Here is a 24,511-nt window from a genome sequence, read left to right as displayed (position 1 = left end):
CCCCATGTGTCTCGTGAATTCCAGAAGTTCAACCGTGATCAGTCTAAGAGGATTCTCTTCCCTGGGCTCTCCATCCTTTTTCCTGTGCAAGGAGTGAAACGATGTCTGAATAAACCCTGAGGAATGTCTTTACATTGATAAGGCACCATACTTTGCACATAAAACTCAACTTTTATTTATTCGACAGTTAATTATTGGTATTATTTTAAATATAATTACATGGCATTTAATACGGTTTAATACAACCGTACCGTAACTCAACAGTTGCTTTCAGAAAAAAGTCTATTTTGCTCATTCCAAGAGGTTTCTCCTTCTGCCATAAAAACTTTTGGACACAAGATCTTTATAGTTTGCGTGTTTTTTTTTTTTAAGATGAAAATCAATTCGCAATAAAAGGTAAACAGCAGAAAAACGGGAGTAGAAAGTAGAAACGTAACCTCTGTTCATGTCTGACCCAAAATAACTTTCACATGGTAAATTTCCGATATAATGCCCACTGACAATAGCAAACTCAACGTTTAGAAACAAAAGGGGTAATTTTGACCCGGAAAAAAAAATCAAAATGGCGGAATTTTAAGAGTAACGCGAATCGCGATATGAATCTTGATCGAGTCTAGGAGAGCTGAATTTCAGCCCGTATGATAACGTCTAACTAATCTCTGCTATAACATTGAGAAAACAGCTGACGTTTCGCGACGCCAACACTAGTTTCCCGCAAATTAATATTTATCAAGCTCAAAATTGCCACACTGATCTGGGTAGTGCTTCTGATTGGCTGAAGCCAATTTCGAAAAATGAGAATCACTAGCCAGATCTGGGTAGTGGCAAGCGTTTTTTTTGCGCTTGTTTCTCAGAACAGGTAATTTCACGGCGAAACTAGTGGTGGCATTGCGAAATTTTTCTTGTTTTCTCAGACTATAATAACTTTTTTACAAGCTATTTTCCCTGTTCAACAAAAATGGACGTAGCATTGAACAGCTAATTTTGTGAGCCCAGATTTGAATTACATTCCCTTTAATTAATGTAGTAACATTTTCTTGACAAGAGCAAAACTAAATAAATAACTAAATAAAATAGATGGGGAAGGAGACCGGTCTATTTCTTACAATAAAAAAAAAGGTTTTTTACTGTATTTTTTTAATTAAAAATTCGAACGGGGTTTTTTAGATAATCTGGTAAAGCAGGGAAATAATCTCTTTAATAAAAACAGTTTTTTATATTAAGAAATGATTTCCGTTCTGAGATTACCTCAAAGACCCAGTTCGAATTTTTTTTTCCCTTTTTAGCTTTGAGAAATGATGTATATGATTTTTTGTGAGGTTTGGCATATATTAATATGTTTTGCGCACTGAACTATAGCTATGCATTATTTAAACAATTAAAAGTCTTGCATTTCGAAAAAAGAAACAGTATTTGTGAAAGTACCGCTGGATTGGTTTCATTTGAATGATTGTACCAAAGACAGTTTGTTCACAGAAGTTAAAGTTGGATAACATCTATTTTTTTCTGTAGTTGACTATGAGAGTTAATTAAATAGATCACACAAAAGCGGCATTTTAAATGTTGATTAAACGTTACGTCTGGAGCCAGCAGTGAAAAAAACATAGAGAGCTAGCCCTGCGAGCAAGCTTTCCATTTGAGAGTTGTAGAGATACTTAAGCCATGTCGGCACACAAATACGTTTTCAAAAGTATGCGTTTTTCGTTGTCATAAAAAAACGCATCGATCGATTCTCGTCCACATTACCGTTTTGATGCGTTTTTGACTGCCCACACTAAAACGTTCGAAAACGATAAAATTACATGTTGTGACGTAAGTTCAACTCCATATGTGCATGCGACAAACACATGCGCCTGCGATATTTTTCATCAGAGAAAGGGTTAACACTCAGGAAAAGGGCGGGATGTTAAAAATAAAATCTACTTTTGCTTTACTTGGCTGTGTCTGCAGTGAATATGCTTGTTCCTGTTTCCGAGCTGGGTAAATTTTCTCCAACAATGAGGACATTGAAATGGCTTCTCGCCGGTGTGGATTCTGAGGTGCTTCTTGAGAGTTGACTGGTCTGCAAAGCGTTGAACGCATCCTTTGTATTTACATTGGTATGGCTTTTCCCCCGTATGCGTTCGTCTATGGTTTTTCGCTGCGTTGGAATGTGAAAAGCGACGATCACAAATATCACACTGGTATGGTTTTTCTCCCGTATGAGAACGCATGTGCGACTCCAGGCCCCCTGCTTGTCTAAACGTTCTCTCACAAACGCTGCACGAGTATGGCCTTTCGCCAGTATGAATCCTCATGTGGATTATGAGGGCTGAATGGCGAGTGTATGTTTTAGAGCAGAAACGACACTGATACGATTTCATAGCTTTATTCTTTGGGTCAAGCTTACAGGCTGTCTCTTTCTTGGCGTCAGTTTGGTTATTGGACGTTTGGTTAGTAGTAGCCTTGGGAACATTATTCCGTTTGGGGGGTGTTTCTTCTAAGAAAGGGCTTGTCGCTTTGTAAGACACTTGTTTAGGTACCATGAAAAGATTTGCCTGGCGAAACATGTATTGTGCATCCGGGTACTGTGGAACTGTTAGCCCGGGAACAAACGGAATGGAAGAAGCCTGGTGACCAACTGATCCTGCACCTAATTGAGGCGCGTCTTGAAAGCTGTAGACCAATGGGGTAGCCTTGGGCAGCGTAAGTGGAAAAATATTCATATTCCAAGGTAAAGTCGGTCCCCTGCATATTTCAAACGTCTGCACTCCACGCAGCGCTTCGTTTGGGTGAAACACGTAACGCGGAACTCTCATCTTACTTGTGAGACTTTCAAAGGGAGGGAGAATATTTGGTACACGATGCGTAACAGGCTGACTGCAAGGCATTGACTGTAGGGCATCCTTAGACCAAACCATAACGCAATTATCTTCAGCTTTTGACAGTGACGATCTTCTGTGAAGCGGAAGCTGAGCGTCCCAAATATTGCGCCCATTTAGTAAGGTGTTTACTGGAGAAGTCGAATTAGCAGCATTTAAACTCGCTTTACTGGCAGCTTCAGCTATGGTTGTGGATAAATCATACCACAAGGGACCAAGAGGGAATTTTTCCATGATGCTTTGCAATAACTCACGGATCTTTCTGTCCTGTAGAAATTTCTGCGTTCAGTGCAAATATAAAAATAGATTAGAAAGCAATGAACAAAATGTAGTCATTTCTGTGTTTTCTTTTCTTCCACGCTTGAGAAAAAGGATGCGATGATTAGGCCATCCCCTTTTTTTTTCGTTTAGCGTCGAATGCGTTTCCTGATATTGGGTCGGTCGGTTGGATTGAAAAAAAAAACCTAGAAAAAAAAATCTCAAGACTTCTTGGAATAGGAGGCCCTGATATCCCAGGATGACGTTAAAAGTTAACATTCACATATTTGGATTAACAAAATGCGCAATATTCTGTAAAAAAATGTTCCTGTTTTTATTCCTGTTTTTCTCTATGCTATTACTATGCTCAGTTTTCAGATTAAAAGAATTATTTCAAATGAAAAATGGCTTTACTACGTCGCTACTTATTTTTTTGAAAATGCCAAAAAATTTGGTTCGGTCGGACGACATGAAACGGGGAAAAAAAGAGGATGGCCTAATCGCGTGAAAAGCTAGCCTCAGTTTATACCACTGGAAATTTTAAACGAAATTTCTAAGTAAAAATAGTACACGCGGAAAACAATGGGTCTTGGTCTTTCAGTTTTCGTCCAGTATTCCTCGGACTTTAGTAATTAACGCATCAACGACTTGAAAAACCTTATACAAGCCCCTAAACCTGACTTCTGGCAACACCATTTCAAAAAATTGAGGCCAAACTTTTTAAAATTGATAGCCTTTTGACGAAAGACGAAAGACTTCGACTTAACAAATTTAATTTTCGACTTAAAATTCACGGTCAGGCTATGTTGGGAACAGTTCCATAACTTCCCTTTTTACTATCTGTTTTTCCCCTCTTCCTGTTTTGTTTTGCCTGTTTTTTTCTTTCTTTCTAATGTACATTTTTTTTTACCGGACTAGACCTCAATTATATTCAGTACAAACAAAACGTTTTAAGGAATGTGGATATATATTGTCCGCACTTTAGAACAAATAAGTCCTCGTCAACTGAAACTGAATGTATAAACATAACAAACGACACGAGGCTGTCAACGTGACGAATAGCTTCAAAGTTTTCAAGACTTGCATGAAAAAATCCTTACTACAATGTCATTGTATTGGTACTTGAAGAGATAAAGCTTTTCCCACAATTTATTTCATTCGCCCAATATCCTGCGTACTTTTTTTTAGAAATTTGATTTCTTTTTTTTAATTTAGGAAAATTACCTTCAGTTCACAACTTACATGCACGCGATTTTGCGTGTACGCACCTTGCGTGCCTGTAATTTTTTTCTTTTTGCGTGCTTTCAAGTCAGACACAAAAAAGTAGCGCAACACAAATATAACAACAACTAGTTTGCCAAGTCACTATTTCAGAGTTTAATTCACTTAAAGCGCATTGAAACTCCTTGGCTTTTTAGGTGATTTCAGATTTTTAAAAGGGTTTGGAAATGCTTTACTTTACACTTGACCAAGAAAGCCTGCGAACGTCACATGAGAACTTAGAGTCGCCTTTTATGTTGCAGAAATGAATGAAATTGCAAATGCAATATCATATGGAGAAAGAAAAACCAAATCATATAGGTATTTCCCACGAAATCGAAGTCCCGACGATCGATACTGATACAGCGACTATCTTGGAAAAAGGCGATCGCATTGTGATTCCAATCAATTTTGACAACCTTAGTCGAGCAAAGACGGCAAAGAAATCTGCCACAAAGTGTACTGCCTGTTCAGAGATTTTGTTTTGGTTATTGAACCTGTTGCTTCTTTTATTTTCTCGTTTCCATTTTCGTTGTGCTTACGCTGAGCTCCGGCTAGTAGCGTTACTTACTCAAAGTGAATTCTCTAAATGCTTCTGATTTCTCCTGAAAAACCCGACAATTTGATGAAAAAGACGAGACGAAATCGACGTCCGCAGGTATCCTTGCAGAGGATCACTACTCCAAGTCAGTATGGAAATATTACAGCTTTTCTAAAGAAGTACAGGTTTACACATGTATCTTCCAAAAAATGAACTTGATTGCGTATTTTCTTATTCAGCTATCGACTAGGACTATTTAATCTATTCAACTATTAACATTGTTTGTCTTAGAATTTTTTCGGATCTTAACAACTTCCTCAATTTTGAATTTTACCACGACAAAGTATAAAAACAGTACTATTACCCTTCAACGAATATTAAGATAATAGCGAGAACAATCGCGGAAACACAAGATTAAGCAAAATTTTTGAGCACTAAACACAAATATATTTGCAGGGTGTTCACTGGTTTGTTGTTTTCCCAGTTCGCCTTTGGATCAAACTTAAAACTTCTAAAGAAAAATGTCTGAATGCTTTGACTTGCCGACCGCCCTTGACACTGAATTTTGTTCACATAAGCTTACATTTGAGACTCATCAGAGCTATATAATGTTTATAATTCCAGAATAGCCCAGCTCATTATGTTAAATAAAAACGTCATTTGAATTTTAATGTTTTCAAAAAAGACTGTTGCTCTAAACAAGATTTATATTGCAGAACGTAACCGCAAGTTAAATAATTTTCCGCCGTTTTGAGATTTAACTTACACACCGGAATGGTTTGAGTTCATTGACGTAGGGTTAACGTTTCTAGCTCTTAAAAATTGTATAGCAATAAGAAAAACTTATTGTTATAAATTTCGTCAAGCATACAACACATGTTTATATAATTCACAGTTTGCAATCTCCTTCAAACCTTCTTGCAGATCGAGTAAGCCATTTTATAGCTATGGAGTCCCGATTTCTTAAATGAGCTTCGGCGTGTTTCTATTTAATTTATTCAAACACGTTTCGAACTGTTAAATTAAAAAAAATTATATAACGGAATTCGGCCAATTCATGTATGTTTGTATTACTTTTGAACAGACCTGACATGAATCGTACAACACATGTAAGCTTACAACGAGGCCCAACTAGTTCACCGCAACAGATAAGCTTAATTCAATTTTCTTACGGTCTAAAAGCTTGGGCTCAGAACTGTGTGCAGTAATTTAGTCCTGAACGAATTTTCGGTTAAAAATAAAACTGCAGACTCATTCATTAACTTAGAAACTGTACTAAGTTTGCTCGTTCTGAATGCGGCTTTCAATACAAAGCGAATTCAAGAAATGGCGCAGCGAGTGTACCTGTAGCCGAGTAACTTGCGATTCTTGTTCAGATGCGAAGATCTTTCGTGGGCAATAATCGTTCGGATAACTTGAAAAGTTGGTTACGATTTGCTACTGTTTTCTGTTTTCAGAGAAAGGCTTTACTCACCTGGCTTTACTGCTTTCAAAAGTTGGATGCGGTCCCCATAGCATTCAGCACCTGCAGTAGCTAGTGTGCTATCTCTTTCATTCACACTTTGATTGACAAGTACAGTTCAACGACGGTTTTTGACCTTGTGTCAGACCCACGCGTTGTAGCTCTTTCAGTTGAAAAACGAAGAGAAACATGAAAACTGAATGAAAAAAAAGTGAAAGAAGGGGAATTTTGGTTTGCGTGGACTCGCGCGCATTTCGCGCGTTTGTTTTTTCGAAGGAGAAGCACTGGGCCGAGAACCAGAGAAAACCAGAGCACTGGAAGCGCTGGAGAACACTGAAATTAGAGCCCTGGTAATCGACGGGTGCGATCAATAATTGAATGATTTTTGTAGGTACACCTATTAATAATTGGGCAGATTCTTTTACCTGAAAGAACTAGTAGACCCCCTTCTGTTCAGATGCCGGGTTCACGTAAATTCACAATTCAATTACGAAATATCTCCAGTCCAGCTGAGGAGTCGAGTCTTGCAGAGCAATCAAATCGTTTGCTAGCTCTCCGCTCTCTGTAAGTCATCTTTCTTAGTTATTTTGACGTGTTTGGGAGTACATGCGTTAATTTACCGGCATTATTACATTTTGGGCTTAATCTCTTTTGCTGCTGGTAACAATTTAGAAGACTGTGTACTCAGCAATCGTTTCATTTTAAATTAAGAAGTGGATCGTCGCTCCGCGAAGCTGTCAGACGAGTCACCCTTGCGACTAGATCAGTCATTGGGGATACTTAAATGATTGAATGACATTCAGCTAAAATGACACGCTGGTTATCAGTGAGCATTATTTTCGCCTCTATATGTTGTGGATATGCTCAGTACAAGCCAACATGGGAATCGCTAGACTCGAGGCCCCTCCCTTCATGGTACGATGAAGCCAAGTTTGGTATTTTTATCCACTGGGGGGTATATTCAGTACCAAGTTTTGGATCCGAGTGGTTCTGGTACCGCTGGAAAGGACAGCAACGACCTGAATACGTGGAATTCATGAAAAAGAACTACCCACCAAATTTTGAATATGCTGACTTTGCACCAATGTTTCAAGCGGAATTTTTTGATGCGGAATTTTGGGCAGAGCTACTTTCAAAGTCAGGAGCAAGGTAATTGGCTTTGTGATATTTGAAAGACTGTGCTATTTGGAACAGTTATAAGACTTATAAGCTTAAATTGGTTTACTCAGGGCCAAAGTTTATGATTGCCGAAGGTGCAAGCAAGCTAAGGTGGCCCTGAGACTGGCAGTTTTTCATAAAGTAAACTTATTTTTTCAGAAAAGTCATACTTAAATACTACAGCCCTGGTTAAAAAAGGCTAGGTTGAACAAGTGATGAAACATGTATCCAGGGTGTAAAGAAAGTCAGTTTTATGGCTTGCCATTCGAGCAAGTTGTTGCTAGTATGTACCACACCAAGAGTCCTTTAAGTAGCCCCAAAAAATTTTGGATGAGCAGCATTGATTACGCTTCTTCTGTAATTTGAATTTCCCAAAAAACTTCACTTGCCCTTTGGGCAAGTTAAGAACAGAATTCACTAGCCTGATTGCAAAATTCACCAGCCCCGGGCTATCGGACACAACTTTCTTTGCACGCTGTGTATCATCAATAATATTGTCACTATTTTTCTTAATCTAGAGGCTATATTTATAAATGGTATTTCCTTATAAATTGTGTCAGGTATGCAGTACTGACCAGTAAACATCATGAAGGTTGGACAAACTGGAAGTCTAATGTCTCATGGAACTGGAACTCTGTTGACAATGGACCTCACAGGGATCTTGTGTGTAAGCAAATGCTTTTATAAATCACAATTTTTACAGCACTAGTGTGGCAAATGTTTTAGGATGTTGTATGGGTGATTGTATGAGGAGGGGTTTATAAAGGACATACCTACCATAGTCATATGTGACCAAAAAGAAAATATTTTCTTATGAAAAAAGGTCAACTTCATACTTGTAATTTAATTGAAAAGACTGTTTCAAATGTGTGAAAATGATGCAATAACTACATGATTTTGGTCAATTACAAGTCAGTTTTATATGACGTCAAAGCTTATATCTGAAGGCCTACTGTTTGAACTGGTCAGTAATACAGCATTTTTAGTCTGCCAGGAATATAGATATTATTTACAAGTTTCATGGAGCACTTGTACAATACTGATGCCCCTTCATCCTTTCAGCGGAATTTTCCAGAGCGATTAGGAAAAACACCAATATGACTCTTGGTTTGTACCATTCATTGTATGAATGGTTTCATCCATTTTATATGAAAGATGTTGCAAACAATTTTTCAACACAGGATTATGTTAAGGTGAGAGGAGACATATAATCAAACTATTTGATGTATCTATAATTTATTATTAATTAGTATAACAGTTTAAAATATTATTTTATCATGAGAATAAATTACTATAAAAATTCAAAAATGAGCCCCTCCAAATACAAATGTGAATATGATATTGCCCTCCTTAATACCCTCTGCATAATGTGCGTCCTCTAAGTATAAACTACTTAAATTGATGGTGCTTTCAAGTATATGCTTGCTGGACTTACTTTTGGAATTTTAAACCGTGTTACAATGTGTTTTTCCTGCGACGTGACAATATATTGCATAACAGCATCAGAACCCAGGGGGGAGGGCACTCCCTATAATGGCCGATAACAGGAGGCTCCGCCCGAAAGGGGTACCTTTGTCAGGCTTCTGGTATATGAAAGGGTAGGGATTTTTCTAATTGAAATATATGAAAGGGGAGGGAAATCTGTCATGATTTTAGTTTGTAAAAAGGCCCACAAGGGCTAACAGATGCACTTTATGCTTTGAAAAAGTCAAGAAAACGTTTTGGTTTTGTGATTTCTTCATATTTCAAAGACAGTGTATTTACCGCGTTTAACAGGGATGCAAAGTTTGTTAATTGGATATGTGAAAGGGATACTATTTGTCAATGGAATGTACATGTATATGAAACTCAAAGGGGTGCCTTTTTTGTCAAAAATGGTATGTAAGAGTAGTGGCGGATCCAGGGCAGGGGCCTGGAGGGCCCGCCCCACCCCCCTTATTTTTCAACCAAAATGAGGCCCGAAGGGCTGAAAAAAATTTTTGGGAGACCCCCCCCCCCCCTTATCTGAAGTTCTGGATCTGCCACTGGTAAGAGGGTACTATTATGGGGGTTAGACCATTGGGTGGAGCCTCCCCATACAAAACTTTTTAAATTTGTTGAGTACTTACTTGTATCATAGCTATAACAATAATGCATTTACTGTATGTTTTGTGATACTCACATCATACCATATGTCAACTGATATTACATCATATAAATACCAGAATGTGTTGAAACCGGAGCTGTATGACTTGATCAATACATACAAGCCTGAGTATCTATATGCCGATGGACCACATGGACCTGATACTTACTGGGGTAGCCAGGAGTTCTTAGCATGGCTGTACAATGAAAGGTAGCCTGAAAATAGTGTTAATGGATAATTTTTTAAGAGTGTAATTTATAGTTAAGCTTGTGTGAAGAAATGGCCCTGAGTTATGTGAAAGTAACATTAATTTATTGTTTAGACAGTAAATTGTGAAGTCAAATTCAGAAAACAAGTAGCAACTTATTGTTCTAAAGTATTTCGGAAATGACTATTGTGTCGTGACCAATCACAACAAAGATCATGCAGGACAGGCGAGCAAGCCACGAAACCTTCACAACCTAATGACCATTGTCACTTAGCCTGCTTAGCTTTCTCATTCCTGATTGGCTATTTTTCCCAACGTTTGTAACAAATAACCATCCAGAAGCATTTTGGTGATTACAAGTACACAGTTTTCTGAGTTTCACACAAGCCATTCAATTAAAAAACCTCAGACACATAAAAGACATATTAGCCTCAAGACCATGATCCAGTTAAAAGTTATCAACTTGTCAAAGGATAAGTTTTAAAAAACACTGGCATCTCATTGGGTAGCTAGTGCTCCTGAGCCCACCTGGTTACGTTAAAAAGGTCAGCAGATATTTCCTTTTGACAGCTGTCAATTGACTTTGATATGGATCAAACAACAATAGTGCATACTGTATTCCTCATTGCTAAAATTGGCAGTCTTTTTATGTGTGGGTATAAAGCAGGATTACAGCAAGGGAATGAAGGACAGCAATTTTGTCACAGTGTAAGTTTTCTGTCAGAGTCTCAGTGGAGTTTGGCCTGCATCGCATGTCGCAGATGTTATCTAACCCGGATTAGTAACGTCTGCGAAGCAGCGCATATATCCTTGTTCTAGGCCCCAAACAGACTCAATGAATTACCAGAAATGCGTTTTGAAATTTGCTTCAACCTGATTGACAGTGGCTTTTTTAATAGGCCGATCATGGCATGCAATCAAATCCTGGTACACTGGTGGGTCAGCCCTGAACAAGGGTTTCGGTAACCAGAAGTTAGTTCTGTCTGTGGTGCAGGCTATGTTGAGAATTGAATATTGTTTATACTCTTGTTTAGTCCTGTTAAAGACACCATTGTGACAAATGATCGTTGGTGTGACAATGGTTGTAAATGTCATCATGGAGGCACTTTCACTTGCACAGATAGATATAATCCAGGTAAACTATTGAACTATGTATTTGTTAAGCTATTATAGCTTACATTACCAGGTTATATTTTTAAACCATCTCTTTCCAAATTTGGCATAGTCCCAGACACCAGAATTCACTCATTAGTATGTGAAGAAAATGTTTTCCTTGCCTCACAGCATAACTGGCCTTTCTGCTGGTGATGTGTGTCATTCTGATTCTAAGACAACCTTGTTCCCAGGGTTCTCTCTTACCTGTCCCTATGGATGATGGGTGCGAGAGAACCCTGGGAACGAAATTGATTCCAAGAAGTCTTAGAAACACATTGGTTTTAAAGGGACATAGTCAGCTTTTGAGCCACCCTGACCTTTGCAACTTTGAAAAATGTTCCACCCAAAATCAAATACACATTGAATACGTCCACAAATCTGCTTCAATCTTGCATTAAGTGTTTCATTCGATACTTTCGGTATTTTATTGAAAATCTGTTCCTGAGTATTCTTTTATTCATCCTATATTAAGAAATGGTATCTAATGCACATGTGCATCCGCTAATTGTGATCCTTTAAGGAGGAATGCTGAAATTCATTAAAAATTGTTAATAATGATACTAATAATGATAAACTATAAGTTTAAGGCTAGAGTTAGTTATTGCTGTATGTCCACTTTTCTCTTGAATAAAGTTATTATATAAATGAAAGCAGTCTGGAAGTCTATAAGAGGACCTAATATGTTTCATTTAAACCCTTCAAACCCTGTATGATGTCAATATAGAAATTCTTCACAGTGTTTTTCAAAAATTTCCTGTGGTACCAAAGATTGACTGTTCACAACATTTTACAGGAACACTACAAAAGCACAAATGGGAAAATGCCATGACTGTTGACAAATATTCATGGGGCTTCAGGCGGAACATGATTTTTGAGGATGTTTTAGACATGAAGGAACTGTTATACCAACTGGTTTCCACTGTAAGGTTAGCAAACATTACAGTTACTATAGAGTTGTTTTTAATTGACATTTTAAGAATAATTTTCGAAATAAATGCTAAGTAATTTTAATTCATGGTAACCTCGTGCCAAGGTAGACAAAAGCCCTGGGAATGCAAGTTTAATTCATGGCCAGGTTTTCCTGTTTCTACCTTTTAACTCCTTGTCAGAGAAAAATCTATTACACTGTTCAGCCATGGTGAAAATTATCGAATAAACATCTAATAATCTGCCAAAAAAGATAATCCCTTAATGTTGATTTTTGTTGTGCTCATTTCCATAAAATGGAGCAAGTTCAAGTTTTAACTGAAATGGTGTCCATTTTATATAGCTGTGGTGGAAATATGCTCATGAATGTTGGACCAACAGCAGATGGCAGAATTGTGCCAATATTCCAACAGCGACTGCTGCAGATGGGAGAATGGCTGTCTGTCAATGGTGAAGCTATTTATAGCACCAAGCCCTGGAGAGCTCAGAATGATACCACCAACCAACATGTGTGGTAAATGCAATAAGATTCATAAGCATAAGATTCTGGGAAACTGCCCACCTACCCCTCCCCTAAAAGAACGTTTTTCCCCAAGTAGTTGTTTATGTCAACTTTGGCTTAGGGGAGGTGTAGGTAGGCATTTTTTTCTGAATTTACACTTCTTCAATAGACCTCTTAAGCTTGTATGTTTTGTTTTCCAAGTTAAGGTCTCAGGGGAATTTGCCCATTTGTCCGCGTAGGCGTAGACTTGCCCACAAGTCGAGCGCAAAATTTTTCTCGAGCGCAAAGCGCGGGCTAGGAATTTTTTTATACTTTCGGTGGCAAAGCGAGCGGTGGGGCCTACTACCGGAAGCGGAAACGAGAAGCGAAGGACTTTGAGAAAGTCTAGCGTAAGCCATGCGTACATATGCACGGAATAAGACGAAAGAGTTCTCTAGAGTATTATCACATGACCTACATCAGAAAACCAAAGCACACAAGCTAAAGAGCTATATTCTTAATGAGTATCTCAAGCTCAAATTTTCATAAAAAACGTTTTTCCTGGTTTTTGACAAATAGCGTGACAGGTCCACGGTTTTTGGTTGCTGCTTTTAAACTTTCAGTTAAATTTCTTAACACTGTGTAAATTAAAATTCTGCCTTTCGTTTCGTAAGCCACCCATTTACTTTGGTCTTCCACTTAATTAACATTTGAGAATGTAAATTATATTAAAGACTTTACTCGTAACATGCATTTGGGCGACCAGTGAATGGGTATGAATGTAATGATCAGGATCATGGAAAACCTCCACAAGTTTTGTGGTGACTGCAATCATCGTTATTATAAGTAATGTACGTTTTAATAATTACATACGACAAATGGCTTTGCTTGTCGTTCTTTTTAGAACCTTATCGATTTGCAATTCTCCTTTATTGTTTTTTCTGTTAGGTACACTTCTAAACCTGATGCAGTGTACGCAATTCTTCTCGAGTGGCCTTTAACTGATGAACTTACCCTCGGAGCTCCAATCAGCACCAGTGGAACTCAAGTTACCATGTTGGGCTATGAAGGGGAGTTTAACTGGAAACCAGCTACTGACAAAGGCGGAATAACAGTAACGTTCCCTGGTATCCCTGTGAACAAGCTTCCCTGTCAGTGGGCGTGGGCCCTTAAGCTAGAAAATGTCAAGTAGCCGAGCAAAGTTGCGTCGATTCAAAAATTACCACAACCTTGTTTCTGGGAAACGGTAGAATTTATGAGTGATTTGGCCTGTTGTCACTGATCAAGACAATGGGGGGACTTTTTTAACACTTCAGAATGAACAATTCTTAATTACATAGTTAATTAACTGAATTTAAGAAAAGGATATAGAAGGGAAAGATGTGGAATCTTTTACCTTTGTTATACCTCTGCATCAATAATGAATTAGATGGGCTAACTTTTTACAAAATTGTTTTTGTTTGTTCCTTTGTATTGACCATTGATTCAGGGATTTTCAGGTCAATTCGGTCGGAATGAAAAAGAGTACGATAGTGCGTCTAACGATTCTCGTCTTTCATTGAAGAGTTGTACGATTTCAACCAAAAGTTACAGTTGTCAGGACAAACGGCAGACCAGAGATATGAAGATTGCTATTAAAAATTGTGAACGAGGCATAGATACCCGGTCTAATTCGAAGCTTTCTCGAACCTACTGTAGCTCCTGGTTACAGCGGGGTCCCCTAAGCTCAATCCGGCGCCCGAAAGAGAGTTGCCCTCCCAGGGACCGCGGAGGGGGAGGGGCTGGTAGGGCCGCGGCCCCACCACTTTTTTGCGCTAAAAAGAAAAATAATTAAAATTTAAAAAAAGACTTGAAACAAGTTTTTTTCCGTCTATATTCCGCTATATTTTCTGTATTTTCTTTAATTTCAAACGCCAGGCATTTTGTGGGGCTCCTGTGCTTTTCGCGGTAATTGTGCCCTGGGGCTGACTTGCTCCTTGATCAAGGGCCACGCCTTGGCCACTCCTTCGCTTCGTTCGGCAGCGTGTATTGTACTTCCAGCTCCGGCAGAGTTTTTTTTATCAGCTTTATCAGACAAAATGAAGAAAATTACTAGCTTTTTCAAGCCAAACGAAGGTGAGTAGTTGTTTTGAGTTGATAAAAGTTTTATATTTTGTCTTTCTCCTTTCGAATCAATGAAATGTTCGATGGCAAGAAGAATTACATTACTTGAACAGTGAACGGCCATAGTTAGAAATTTTTCAGATCACTTCAGTGTAGTATTTTCTATACTAAAATTGTAATCGCGTCTTTTCTTGCATTGAATCTGAACTGACCGTGTATGTTGGCCGACCTATAAAGAGCAACAAATACTGGATAAAGTATGCAAAGTCACGTGACAGAAACAAATAAAATACTATGATTTTATTCCTTTTTTCGATTTTCAATATGAAAAAATTATTTTCAATTGTAAGCCCTCCCCCTTTTCACCTTGCTCCGCGGTCCCTGCCTCCACCCCCCACCCCCCTCCCCATCGTATAGTATAGTTACCGTTGAGTGTTTTGAGGCTTGGCTTGATAATACACGGTGATTTGTATAAAATAGGTCAAATAGGCCCTTTGTGGCTAGTCAATCCAAGCCTAGTGTTTTTGGTAACCGTACTTTAAAACGACAAAGCTGAAGACTGCTCTTGAGAAAACCTCCGCTCTAACGAGTACAACTCATTGTACAACTCATTAACCGACCGACTTCAGTATAATTCTCATATCTCAATCGGTACGGACATGATGAGAACGCACTACAAGTCCTATCCTCCCATCCTCCCCCATCCGACCCTAGTCTCCAGTCCACCTCGTTAACAACGTATCAAGCCTGAAGAAACGAATCAGAACGTGTCTGCATTAACTAGTCAACCACGCTGATGTGCTTCTCACCAAGCTTAAATGAAATGCCACCGTATTTATAACCCGCGTAGTAGGCGCACAACAAAGGCATCGACAATAGAGTGTGCGTGTACGTAAGGTCGTTGTCATGCACTGCTCTTTTAATTAAAGCTCCCCGGAGTGAATCAGAGAGAAGGCGAAAACATTAACATGGTTTGTGCAGGCCTAATCATTGAATTAAAGCAATGTTCAAGCTCGAACAACTGAGCTCTCAAGAAGTGTTGAAAACAGGTTTACTTTGGCCTAAACTCATTTTATTTAAGATCCTGTTGCTGAAACTGTTCCAGATTTCCAAACAGATCTCAACAACCTCTCTTGACGTATAGAGACGGCCATCTGAATCGTCGAACGATGAAAGAAAAGTATGGACTACCGTTTTGTTCCTGAGTGCAATCATGCACAGGAAATAGGCCACTTGCAGTAAGAGGTCACGTGGCCAATACTTCCCTTAAACAATTAGCTGGAAATCTTGCTGATGCCAAAAATTGACAGAGCACATAAAAATTATCTTACACCCGAAATTTGAGAGGAAAAGCATTTAAGGGAGATATTTTATGGCACTTTAATTTTTCAACAAAGTAGTACGATTTGTATTGGCCGCCATGTTGGAGGGCATACTCTTGCCCTCCAACATGGCGGCCAAAACTACTTTTTGCTTACGTCTTGTTAAACTTTTGATAGTTACGCTCAGATGTGCTGTAAACGTTACCACATCATTTTTTCAACATTTTCCTTGAAGTTTAAGTGCAAAATTTGCGTTCAGAAAGAAGTAATTCGTAATTTTCAAAATCACATTTTGGTCACGTGACCAGCTACAAACGTACTCATTTTAAGACAACAGTGCAGGTTTGAAAAACCAAATCACTTTTATTTTGTTTAGGATATGACCCACTAATCATTTTCTGGAGGCAAAATCATATAACTTTCATTTTCATAAAAACGATGTTACATGACCTCTTAGTGCAAATGGCCTATTCACACACGACAATTTTTTCTGCCATATTTGTTGGACCGCGGTTTGTTAAGATCTAGAAACTGTGCTACTTCGGCGGTGTAATGTAACGATTTCTCCTCTCTATTCACGCCTGATCTTTGAACTACTTTGATCGCTATACTTTTTCCCATCCAAGCAAAAATTTCAAGTTTTGAGCATTTTCATCATCAAAAGCGAATTCAATTCCTCTTTTTAAAGGGCTTTTATTCACTTCAAGGAATAGCACGAACTCTGCCCCTACCAAAGAACCTGTGAACAGGCCAATTTTGTACTTATGAGGTTACTTCAAAAAGGGTCACAGCCATGGGAATTCTTTGTCATGAGTGAGTTAAAATTACGAGAACCCGTCATGTTGTACGATCGGCTCGTACTGCATCAACAAGAGGATCTCATGTTGGGAGAAATTTAGGGTACTCAGGATTTTTGGGATTTTTGAAGTTGTAATGAATCCTCATGCTCTTCTTCATTAATTTGTTGCCAGTGATAACTGTTAATGGCTATATATGAAGTGTAAGCTGGGACATTATTTTCCACCTTTCTTTCTCTATTTCCAAATCACGTTTTAACAATACTATTATGCACTTTCAAAACAATTATGACAACCCCGACAAAAAGACGGCTAAGTCATTCCCTTCTTTACTACTACAAAATTATAAGACCACCGAAAATGAGTCAATATACACCTTTATTCAAAAATCATTTGCGTATCTATAAACGCAGTACGAAAATTTTACTGTTTATGTTGCGTCGGTCCACAAAGGTTCTCAGTGTCTTTTAATCCATGCATTTTTCATCCACGTTGTTGCTTTAATGAACGTTTAGCAGCTTAAAAACCCAGGCCCATCTGGACTTGAGTTGATTTGCTGGAATACAAGGAACAGAGATGATAATTCCGCCTTTGTCAGTGGCTGGTTTCCAGTTAAACTCCCGTTCATAACCCAGCATGGTAACTTGAGTTCCACTGGTGCTGATTGGAGCTCCGAGGGTAAGTTCATCAGTTAAGGGCCACTCAAGAAGAATAGCGTACACGGCATCAGGTTTAGAAGTGTACCTAAAAGAAAAAAGAGTTGGAAACAGCTGAATCTAAGGCTGGAACAAAGGATCAAGGAAAACGAATCCACTTTCAACTAAACCCTTTCGCCCCTGAACTGCCCGTGCGGACGGATCCACGTCCCTTCTACCGTTTGTGACGTCATGAGTTTTAACGGTCAAGGACAACTTTGTCAGCTAACTTATGCAGGGTGAAGAGATCTCTCAAACCATACCAGAATTATCTTTCCTTTCATCTAATCCTAAGCACCGAAATGAGACAAGAAAATCGAAAAGAAATAGTCAGTCTCGAAATTTCGCTGGCTTTCTGCGTATAACTATATAATGCATCTGGATCAGAAGGCCGCGAAGCACACGACCTGCAAACGATTTTGTGGTAATTTTTCGCTTTTTATAGCCATACAATGACCAGAAAACGGCTCGACTACCTTCAAAACGTGATTTTCGGTGAAATTCCCAGGGGTGAATGGGTTAACAGACGCACGCAGACTTTTTTTAAACATCACTTTTGCAGCCATGTAACTAATCTCACGTATTTGCCTTAATTTGGGATATAAACGCACCAAAAGACGATTTCAAACGTCACCAGGTATTGATCTCCTCGGATCATTAACCAACACGGAAATGTTACACTGCCTTCAGTGACGCTTCTTCTCTTCGAGAGCAAAAATAGATAAAGTATTCCTCGCTGGTAAACCTCCCCTGGCACCCCCTGTATATTTTTCTCGTGTTTCAGCGCTTCCTTTAAGTAAGAGCTTCGTGTTTTTCGAGCTTGAAAACAAAAGTGGCAATGTAAGTTCCAGCAAAAGTCGCGCTATAAGTAACAGCAAAATAAAAATGACAGAGGTTCCATGTTTTCCCGCGGTGCAAGTTGCGTCTTTTTTTTTAAGAACCCACCAGGACTCCGAGACAGATACACGTTTTCCAGTGCCCAAATAGACCAATGGACGAATCTATACTTTAGTAAATATTTTAAACTTACCACACATGTTTGCTAATGGTATCATTCTGAGCTCTCCAGGGCTTCGTGCTGTAAATAGCCTCACCATTGACAGACAGCCATTCTCCCATCTGAAGCAGTCGTTCCTGGAATGCTGGAATGATTCTTCCATCTGCAGTTGGGCCAACATTCATCAGTAGGTTTCCGCCGCAACTACATAAAACAGCGATACAGCAACGTTTTTTTTTTACTTAAACCACAAAATACGAAGAAAGTATCTTCTTTATTGCAAGCATTGTCAGTCCAAACCCTGATAATCATGAAAGTCCTATCGGTCCTAAGAAGATCGCGGTGGAATAAGTGAAATCTGAACCCACGCACGTTTCGAAAACGTTATCGCAGAACCGCGCGCGCGCTTAAAGTAAACGGCCCAATCACACAAATTTTCACACAAATGAAAAGCCTTAAAATGGTCCGTAAGCAGCAAAGCAGCCGTATATTAAATTCGACAGCGTTTTTCAGTTCCAATTAAAATGAACTTTTGCAGGTGTTGGGATAGTTATGGTAAGGCACTGATGAAAAGACGCCCAGCGGAGCACGAAATAGAAAAAAGAAATTCAAACAGTGTTTCCCGCAATTTTTGTTTCGTGAGTCTTGCTAGCTGGTAATGTCTATTCCTCTACCTGACTGTTGAAACAAGCTGATATAGCAGTTCTTGAATTGTCAAATAATCCATGATATCTGCATTGCGTCTGTAGCCCCAAGATAACTTGTCCACCGTCATAGCATTTTCCCATTTATGATTAATGAGCTTTCCTAGAAAACCAAAGGAATGTCACAACTAGGAAAAGAAATCTTCAGATAAAAACAGCGGCATTTACATAAAACTTCTAGTTGATAAAAAGGAACTTGCGCCATACAAAGACCAGTCCGTGGATTTTCCAGATGTAGAGGCTAAATTATATGAACCTTAGGGCCTTAGGAAAGGGCCTTAGGCTCCGTCCACACGTATCGGGATATTTTTGAAAACGGAGATTTTTTTCTCCACGAAAAAATACGCGTCCACACGTAGCATCTTCGAATCCTTTTTGCACATCCACAAGAAGCTAAAACAATGTAAATACGATTAAGTAAACACTATAGCATCCCTTACGGAGCATGCGTAATGCTGTACATGATATATGACGTCACCGTATTCGAAAATCTTCGTTTTCGTCCGTATGGTACAGGTAGGCGAGAAGCCTGCCTTTTCAAAAATCTTCACTATAAAGAGCATTTTTAAGAAGATACGTTTTCGGTGACGGTTTTCACCGGATACGTGTGGACGGAAGACCAAACAAGAGAAAACGTGTGGACGAGGCCATATTAAAAATATAACCACGCAAAACTGTCAAAATGGTACAAGGTGTGTCAAATGTATAAGCCGACCTACCTGGGTTGTACCGATCAGAGCACGTATACACACCCCCATGATGACAGGAACATCCATTACTGCACCAGCGGTCATTAGTCACCACCGTATCTTTAACAGGGCTGAAAATTTACCACACGAAAACAGGAGCCATTTATATACCTTTTGTTGGAGCCACTGTTTTCTCTCGCATCACTTAAAAGTAACAAAAGTTGTCAACCAAACCAAACAGTTCTTTAACAAAAACAGTTTTTTTAAAATTATTTCTTAGCTTTTACTTGAATGGCAGGCAAGGGGTAATGACAAGTTAAAGGTGTGGGGATTTTTGACCTCATACAGGCCCACCCCTTCCCATTTAATGGCTCCACCTTACCCCTGGGGCAGGGATGATCAAGTTTACCTCAATATGACTCAACTTTTTTATTAGTTCCTATGTCGAATAATACCTTTTACGTTTATTTTTAGACATTTTGCCGCTATTGCATATGCCAGCTCGCTTGATAAAATTTTACCCTAACAGGGACGTTCTAAGGACCTCGTCATGTGTTCCTTCCCTGCGTGACGAGCCAAAAGAACGTCTGGGTGAGAGGCTAAGTCTCACAAGAGTGTTACGCCTTTTTTGCTGCCTGCGTAGTGAACTTGCTCCAACTTTCACGCAGTAACTAGATTGGAAACGCTTGCTAAGCAGGCTACCTTTTTTGATTCACCTTTCATTGTAAAGCCAAGCAAGGAACTCTCTGCTCATCCAGTATGTATCTGGTCCCACATCTCCATCTGACCAAATATACTCCGGCTTGTAAGTGTTGACCAAGTCATACAACTCAGGAAGAAGCACTTCCTAAAATAAGAAGACTGTCACAAACCTGAATTGTAACGACGGCCAGGGGAAGTACTCCCTATAATGGCCAATATGGGGATGCTCCACCCGAAAGAGGTACTTTTTCAGGCCTCAGGTATACGAAAGGGTAGGAATTTCACTAGTGAAGTATAAGAAAGGTTACGGAAATTTGTCATTGCATACTGTGATAGGACCTAAAAGGGCTAACAGGTGCATTTTATGGCTGTGAAAGAGACAAGAAACTTGTGTGTGATTCATTTATACTTAAATGTCAGTGCAGGGTGCAAAGAAATTTGTGTCCAATAGCCCGGAGCTAGTGGATTTTGCTATCGGGCTATTAAATTTTGTTCCTAACTAGCCCGACAGGCAAGTGCTGTTTTTTGGGGAAATTCAACTTACAGAAGGATTGTAATCAATCCTGCTAATCAAAAAGGGTTTTGGGGCTAGTTGCAATGACTTGTGGGCTAGTACACGCTAGCTGCAGCTTGCCCGAATGGCAGCCTGTAAAACTGACTTTCTTTGCACCCTGCAGTGCACCTAGAGCAGTTAAAAGGGATGCAGCATTTTACCTCTAAGCTGGTATGTGAAAGGGGTGCTACCATTTGTCAATTAAAGGTATAGGAAAGGGGGTACCGTTTCTGTCAAAACCAGTAGGTAAAAAGGTAAGGGCTTGGACCATGGGGAGGGGACATGTGGTTTTCAAGGAACCAAACTACCGCATCAATAAAGGAGTTTGGAAAATGAAAGGAGAAAGGAATTCTCTAAAAAACAAGCTTATAACAAAAAATGTAGGAACTTGAACTTTAAATTAGTCTGTAGATGGGAAGAGAATGCAAATAATAGCTGACACCTTAACATAATCTTGAGTCATGTAATTATTTGCTTGGTCCTTTAAGAAGATGGGATTAAACCATTCAAACAGCGAGTGGTACAATCCAAATGTGATGTTTGTGTTCTTACGAATTGCTTGGGCAAGATCACCTGTCAATAGAAAAGAAATAGTGTTAACTGCTTTTATCTATTCTTTTATAATCCTCATTAAGGCTGGAAGTATCTTTAACTTTCTCAAAAAGTGAGAATACCCCAAAGGGGGGGGGGGTACTCCTGTGAATTCTTGGTGAAGGTGTGCAGCCCATTTCGCCAAATCCTAACCCTATTTCTGAACCCCCTACCCCCCAACCCGAGGAAAATGATAATTATTTTCCTCGGGTTAGGGGGGTTAGAAATAGGGTGAGGATTTGGAGAAATGGGCTTCACACCCCCAGCAACTGCTTTTAAGGCAGATCACCACTCCACAATAATTGAAGACCAATTTACTTCTAAAAAAGGATCCTTACCCACAAGATCCCTGTGGGGTCCATTGTCAACAGAGTTCCAATTCCATGAGACATTAGACCTCCAGTTTGTCCAACCTTCATGATGTTTACTGGTCAAAATTACATACCTACATAATGATCAAGCAGGAAATAGATGGAAATGGTCAGACCTTGTATAGAATTGGTACATGGTCTGAAATAAAATACACACTACAACTGCTGTTTTGGACACATCAAATGTACTTCTGATCCTTGGCACTAGACAGGGGCATAACTAGCTTTTCAACTTGTTGTAGACCTGGCTGACTCTGGGTCAGAATTTCATTTCCACATCCTGACCAAAGCTTGTTTATAATTCTTTTGATTGCACGCAAGACTAGCTCGCACTAACCACACCTAAACTTTGAGCTCTTAAGCGCTTTAGCTCACCCCAACAATGCATAATTTATTACAGTTGATAGAGTAATCAAACCAAACATTTGTAAGCCTAGACCTACTGGTCTATGGGCTGGCTACGCCCCTGCTAGATTCTTATTCAGTGAGATACACCACTCCATCTACTGTAAGTATTTTTAGCAAAATTAATCAGTGTTTGGATTATACATAAATGTACTTACACACAGCACAGGAGTTTATAGAACCCAGAGCAATTGCACATCCCATACTAGGCTTTTGTCATGGTATTTTCAATCATGGGCCAGTTTAATATTTTATACAAATCTCAGATTACTTTTCCCACAAAAATGTAACCTTCAATCTGCAGGTAATGAAAAGTCAGGCAAACATTCTTTTTCCATCAAAATACCATTTTCCTATTACCGCTGACAAATTAATTTTCTGATTTCTGGGTTCAAAGTGTACTGATAAAAGCTCTAATGTGAAAACAAGCAAAAAAAAGTGTATAGCAGTAAATTTCCTAGGTGGTTAGCTAGGCTCCTGAGCTTTGGCTGTACAGAAATATTCGAGAAAGGTCGAGAAACATAACATTATTTATATACCTTGAGGCTGTAACAGAAAAAAATTAATTTATTTTATTTTATTTATACCTTGCCCCAGACATAGCTAGCAACTGGGCCCAAACATCTGGGTCAAAAAATTCTGCCCTAAACATTGGAGCAAAATCAGCATATTGAAAGTTTGGCGGGTAATTCTTTTTCATGAACTCCACAAATGCAGGGTTTCCAGTCTTCCAGTAGTACCAGAACCATTCTGTTCCAAAACTTGGCACTGAGTATACCCCCCAATGCATGAAAATACCAAACTTGGCCTCATCATACCACAAGGGGAGGGGTCGTGAGTCCAGTGACTCCCAGGTTGGCTGATACTGGGCAGAGACCACAGAGAGGAAGGCAAAGAGAGCCAGCAGCACTTTGGACATCTTCTGTTACTTGTAGTATTTGTTTCAAACCTATAAAGAAGTAAAATCAAGTCAACCTGTTCCTTGATAGCTTGAAAAAATGCAACATGTGAAGCATGACAGCCAGCAAATACACTGCCTTTGAGACATACTTTTTTTTATCCTTGATCATCAATGGAAGAACATTGTTAATCCCAAATCAGATGGAATGACGCAATCCCGATTTTGCTTGGTTCATAAAATTATAGCGCAGGGGCGGATCCAGGATTTTTTTTAGGAGGGGGTGCACTCGTCTCTTGCTCTACTTCAACACCAATAAACCACATAGTTTTTTTTTTTGCAGAATACCAGGTTGTATTAGAAAACAGCAGGTCATCTCAGGGGTGGAGGGGGTGCGCACCCCCTGCACCCTCCCCCTAGATCCGCCCCTGTAGCGTAACATAATAGAGAATGAGGGGTTCATGGGAGGGTGGGTAGGTAACTCCCCACCCCCACCTCCACGATCCTGCCATTATGGGCCTGGGTGAATTTTGAGCCTGGGACTGGCTATTAAACAGATTCTGCCACGTAAAGCAACAAGCAACCGCACTACCGGCCATCCTGGGACACACAACTGTAACGCAATTCTTCCCTCTCTGTTATAAATTGGCGCCTTCTGTTCAGAATACATGTATGAACCTGCTCAGGCTACAGTTGAGATTGAATTATTTTTAGCAGCAGATAGGCTTAAAAAGCTTTTATAGACCACTAACAGATCGAACTACTAAGCAACTATTTTTATGAAGAGTTTATAATAAGACCAATTGACCGAATTGCAAATAGTGACATTAGGTCAGTTAATTTTGCTGAGTAATATGCAGTCTCGGTTTAAACCAGGAAACTTAAAACTAGTTTATGCACAAGAACAGAGGAAGCTTATAAATAATCTCAATAAAACATGCATTATTCAACTCTCTGGAGAGTTCCTGCGAACATTTGTTATTACCTGAACCATTCACCTGCACTGAATTTGCCCTCCTGAAAGAATTTTCACCTGAATGTCACGCGCTCAAGATTGGAAGGAAATTCAATCTCTACGTCATGTAAGGATAGAAAATAAACGATATTTATACCATGGTTTCGCGGCGGAATCGAATGTAAATACGAACAATCCAAAAAATGGATCGTGTGAAAAAAGACCCATAATGCTGTCTATTAATTTGCCGCGGTTTTTCGAATAGTACATGTAATTTAGCGATTACACCTGTT

The 24,511-nt window shown here is 39.2% G+C and overlaps 3 protein-coding genes across 3 annotated transcripts; 1 reads left to right on the top strand and 2 right to left on the bottom strand.

Moving 5' to 3' along the window:
- Positions 1-1,877: 1,877 nt before the first annotated feature.
- On the bottom strand, positions 1,878-6,463 carry LOC140934955 (uncharacterized). The gene is made up of 2 exons (XM_073384510.1): positions 6,395-6,463; positions 1,878-3,140 (listed from the first exon to the last, which is right to left on the bottom strand). The coding sequence occupies exon 2, from the start codon at positions 3,093-3,095 to the stop codon at positions 1,920-1,922; it is 1,176 nt and encodes a 391-aa protein (XP_073240611.1). The 5' UTR covers positions 3,096-3,140; positions 6,395-6,463; the 3' UTR covers positions 1,878-1,919.
- A 680-nt stretch (positions 6,464-7,143) lies between these two features.
- On the top strand, positions 7,144-13,628 carry LOC140934881 (alpha-L-fucosidase-like). Its single transcript, XM_073384443.1, has 8 exons — positions 7,144-7,531; positions 8,101-8,207; positions 8,603-8,733; positions 9,745-9,875; positions 10,908-11,008; positions 11,822-11,954; positions 12,299-12,469; positions 13,385-13,628. Exons 1-8 carry the CDS (start codon positions 7,191-7,193, stop codon positions 13,626-13,628), a joined length of 1,359 nt encoding a protein of 452 aa, XP_073240544.1. The 5' UTR covers positions 7,144-7,190.
- Positions 13,629-17,037: 3,409 nt separating this feature from the next.
- LOC140935609 (alpha-L-fucosidase-like) lies at positions 17,038-24,308 on the bottom strand. The gene is made up of 9 exons (XM_073385173.1): positions 24,249-24,308; positions 22,953-23,314; positions 21,928-22,034; positions 21,441-21,571; positions 20,460-20,590; positions 19,774-19,874; positions 19,025-19,157; positions 18,384-18,554; positions 17,038-17,402 (listed from the first exon to the last, which is right to left on the bottom strand). The coding sequence occupies exons 2-9, from the start codon at positions 23,282-23,284 to the stop codon at positions 17,159-17,161; spliced, it is 1,350 nt and encodes a 449-aa protein (XP_073241274.1). The 5' UTR covers positions 23,285-23,314; positions 24,249-24,308; the 3' UTR covers positions 17,038-17,158.
- Between the last annotated feature and the right edge of the window lie 203 nt (positions 24,309-24,511).

This window comes from Porites lutea, chromosome 4, assembly GCF_958299795.1.
Source record: "Porites lutea chromosome 4, jaPorLute2.1, whole genome shotgun sequence".
Taxonomy (NCBI): Eukaryota; Metazoa; Cnidaria; class Anthozoa; order Scleractinia; family Poritidae; genus Porites; species Porites lutea.
This window is presented reverse-complemented; position numbering and strand designations above follow the sequence as displayed.

What these genes read in the sequence shown, in the direction of transcription:
- LOC140934955 (XM_073384510.1), bottom strand. Translation starts at nt 3,095, where the DNA reads ATGGAAAAATTCCCTCTTGGTCCCTTGTGGTATGATTTATCCACAACC.
- LOC140934881 (XM_073384443.1), top strand. Translation starts at nt 7,191, where the DNA reads ATGACACGCTGGTTATCAGTGAGCATTATTTTCGCCTCTATATGTTGT. An exon ending in CTTTCAAAGTCAGGAGCAAG is followed by an intron (nt 7,532 to 8,100) that starts GTAATTGGCTTT and finishes AAATTGTGTCAG; the next exon opens with GTATGCAGTACTGACCAGTA. An exon ending in CAACTGGTTTCCACTGTAAG is followed by an intron (nt 11,955 to 12,298) that starts GTTAGCAAACAT and finishes CATTTTATATAG; the next exon opens with CTGTGGTGGAAATATGCTCA.
- LOC140935609 (XM_073385173.1), bottom strand. Translation starts at nt 23,284, where the DNA reads ATGTCCAAAGTGCTGCTGGCTCTCTTTGCCTTCCTCTCTGTGGTCTCT. An exon ending in GCTTGGCTTTACAATGAAAG is followed by an intron (nt 19,875 to 20,459) that starts GTGAATCAAAAA and finishes GTAAATTTTCAG; the next exon opens with CCCTGTTAAAGATACGGTGG. An exon ending in ACCATTAGCAAACATGTGTG is followed by an intron (nt 17,403 to 18,383) that starts GTAAGTTTAAAA and finishes TTTTTCTTTTAG; the next exon opens with GTACACTTCTAAACCTGATG.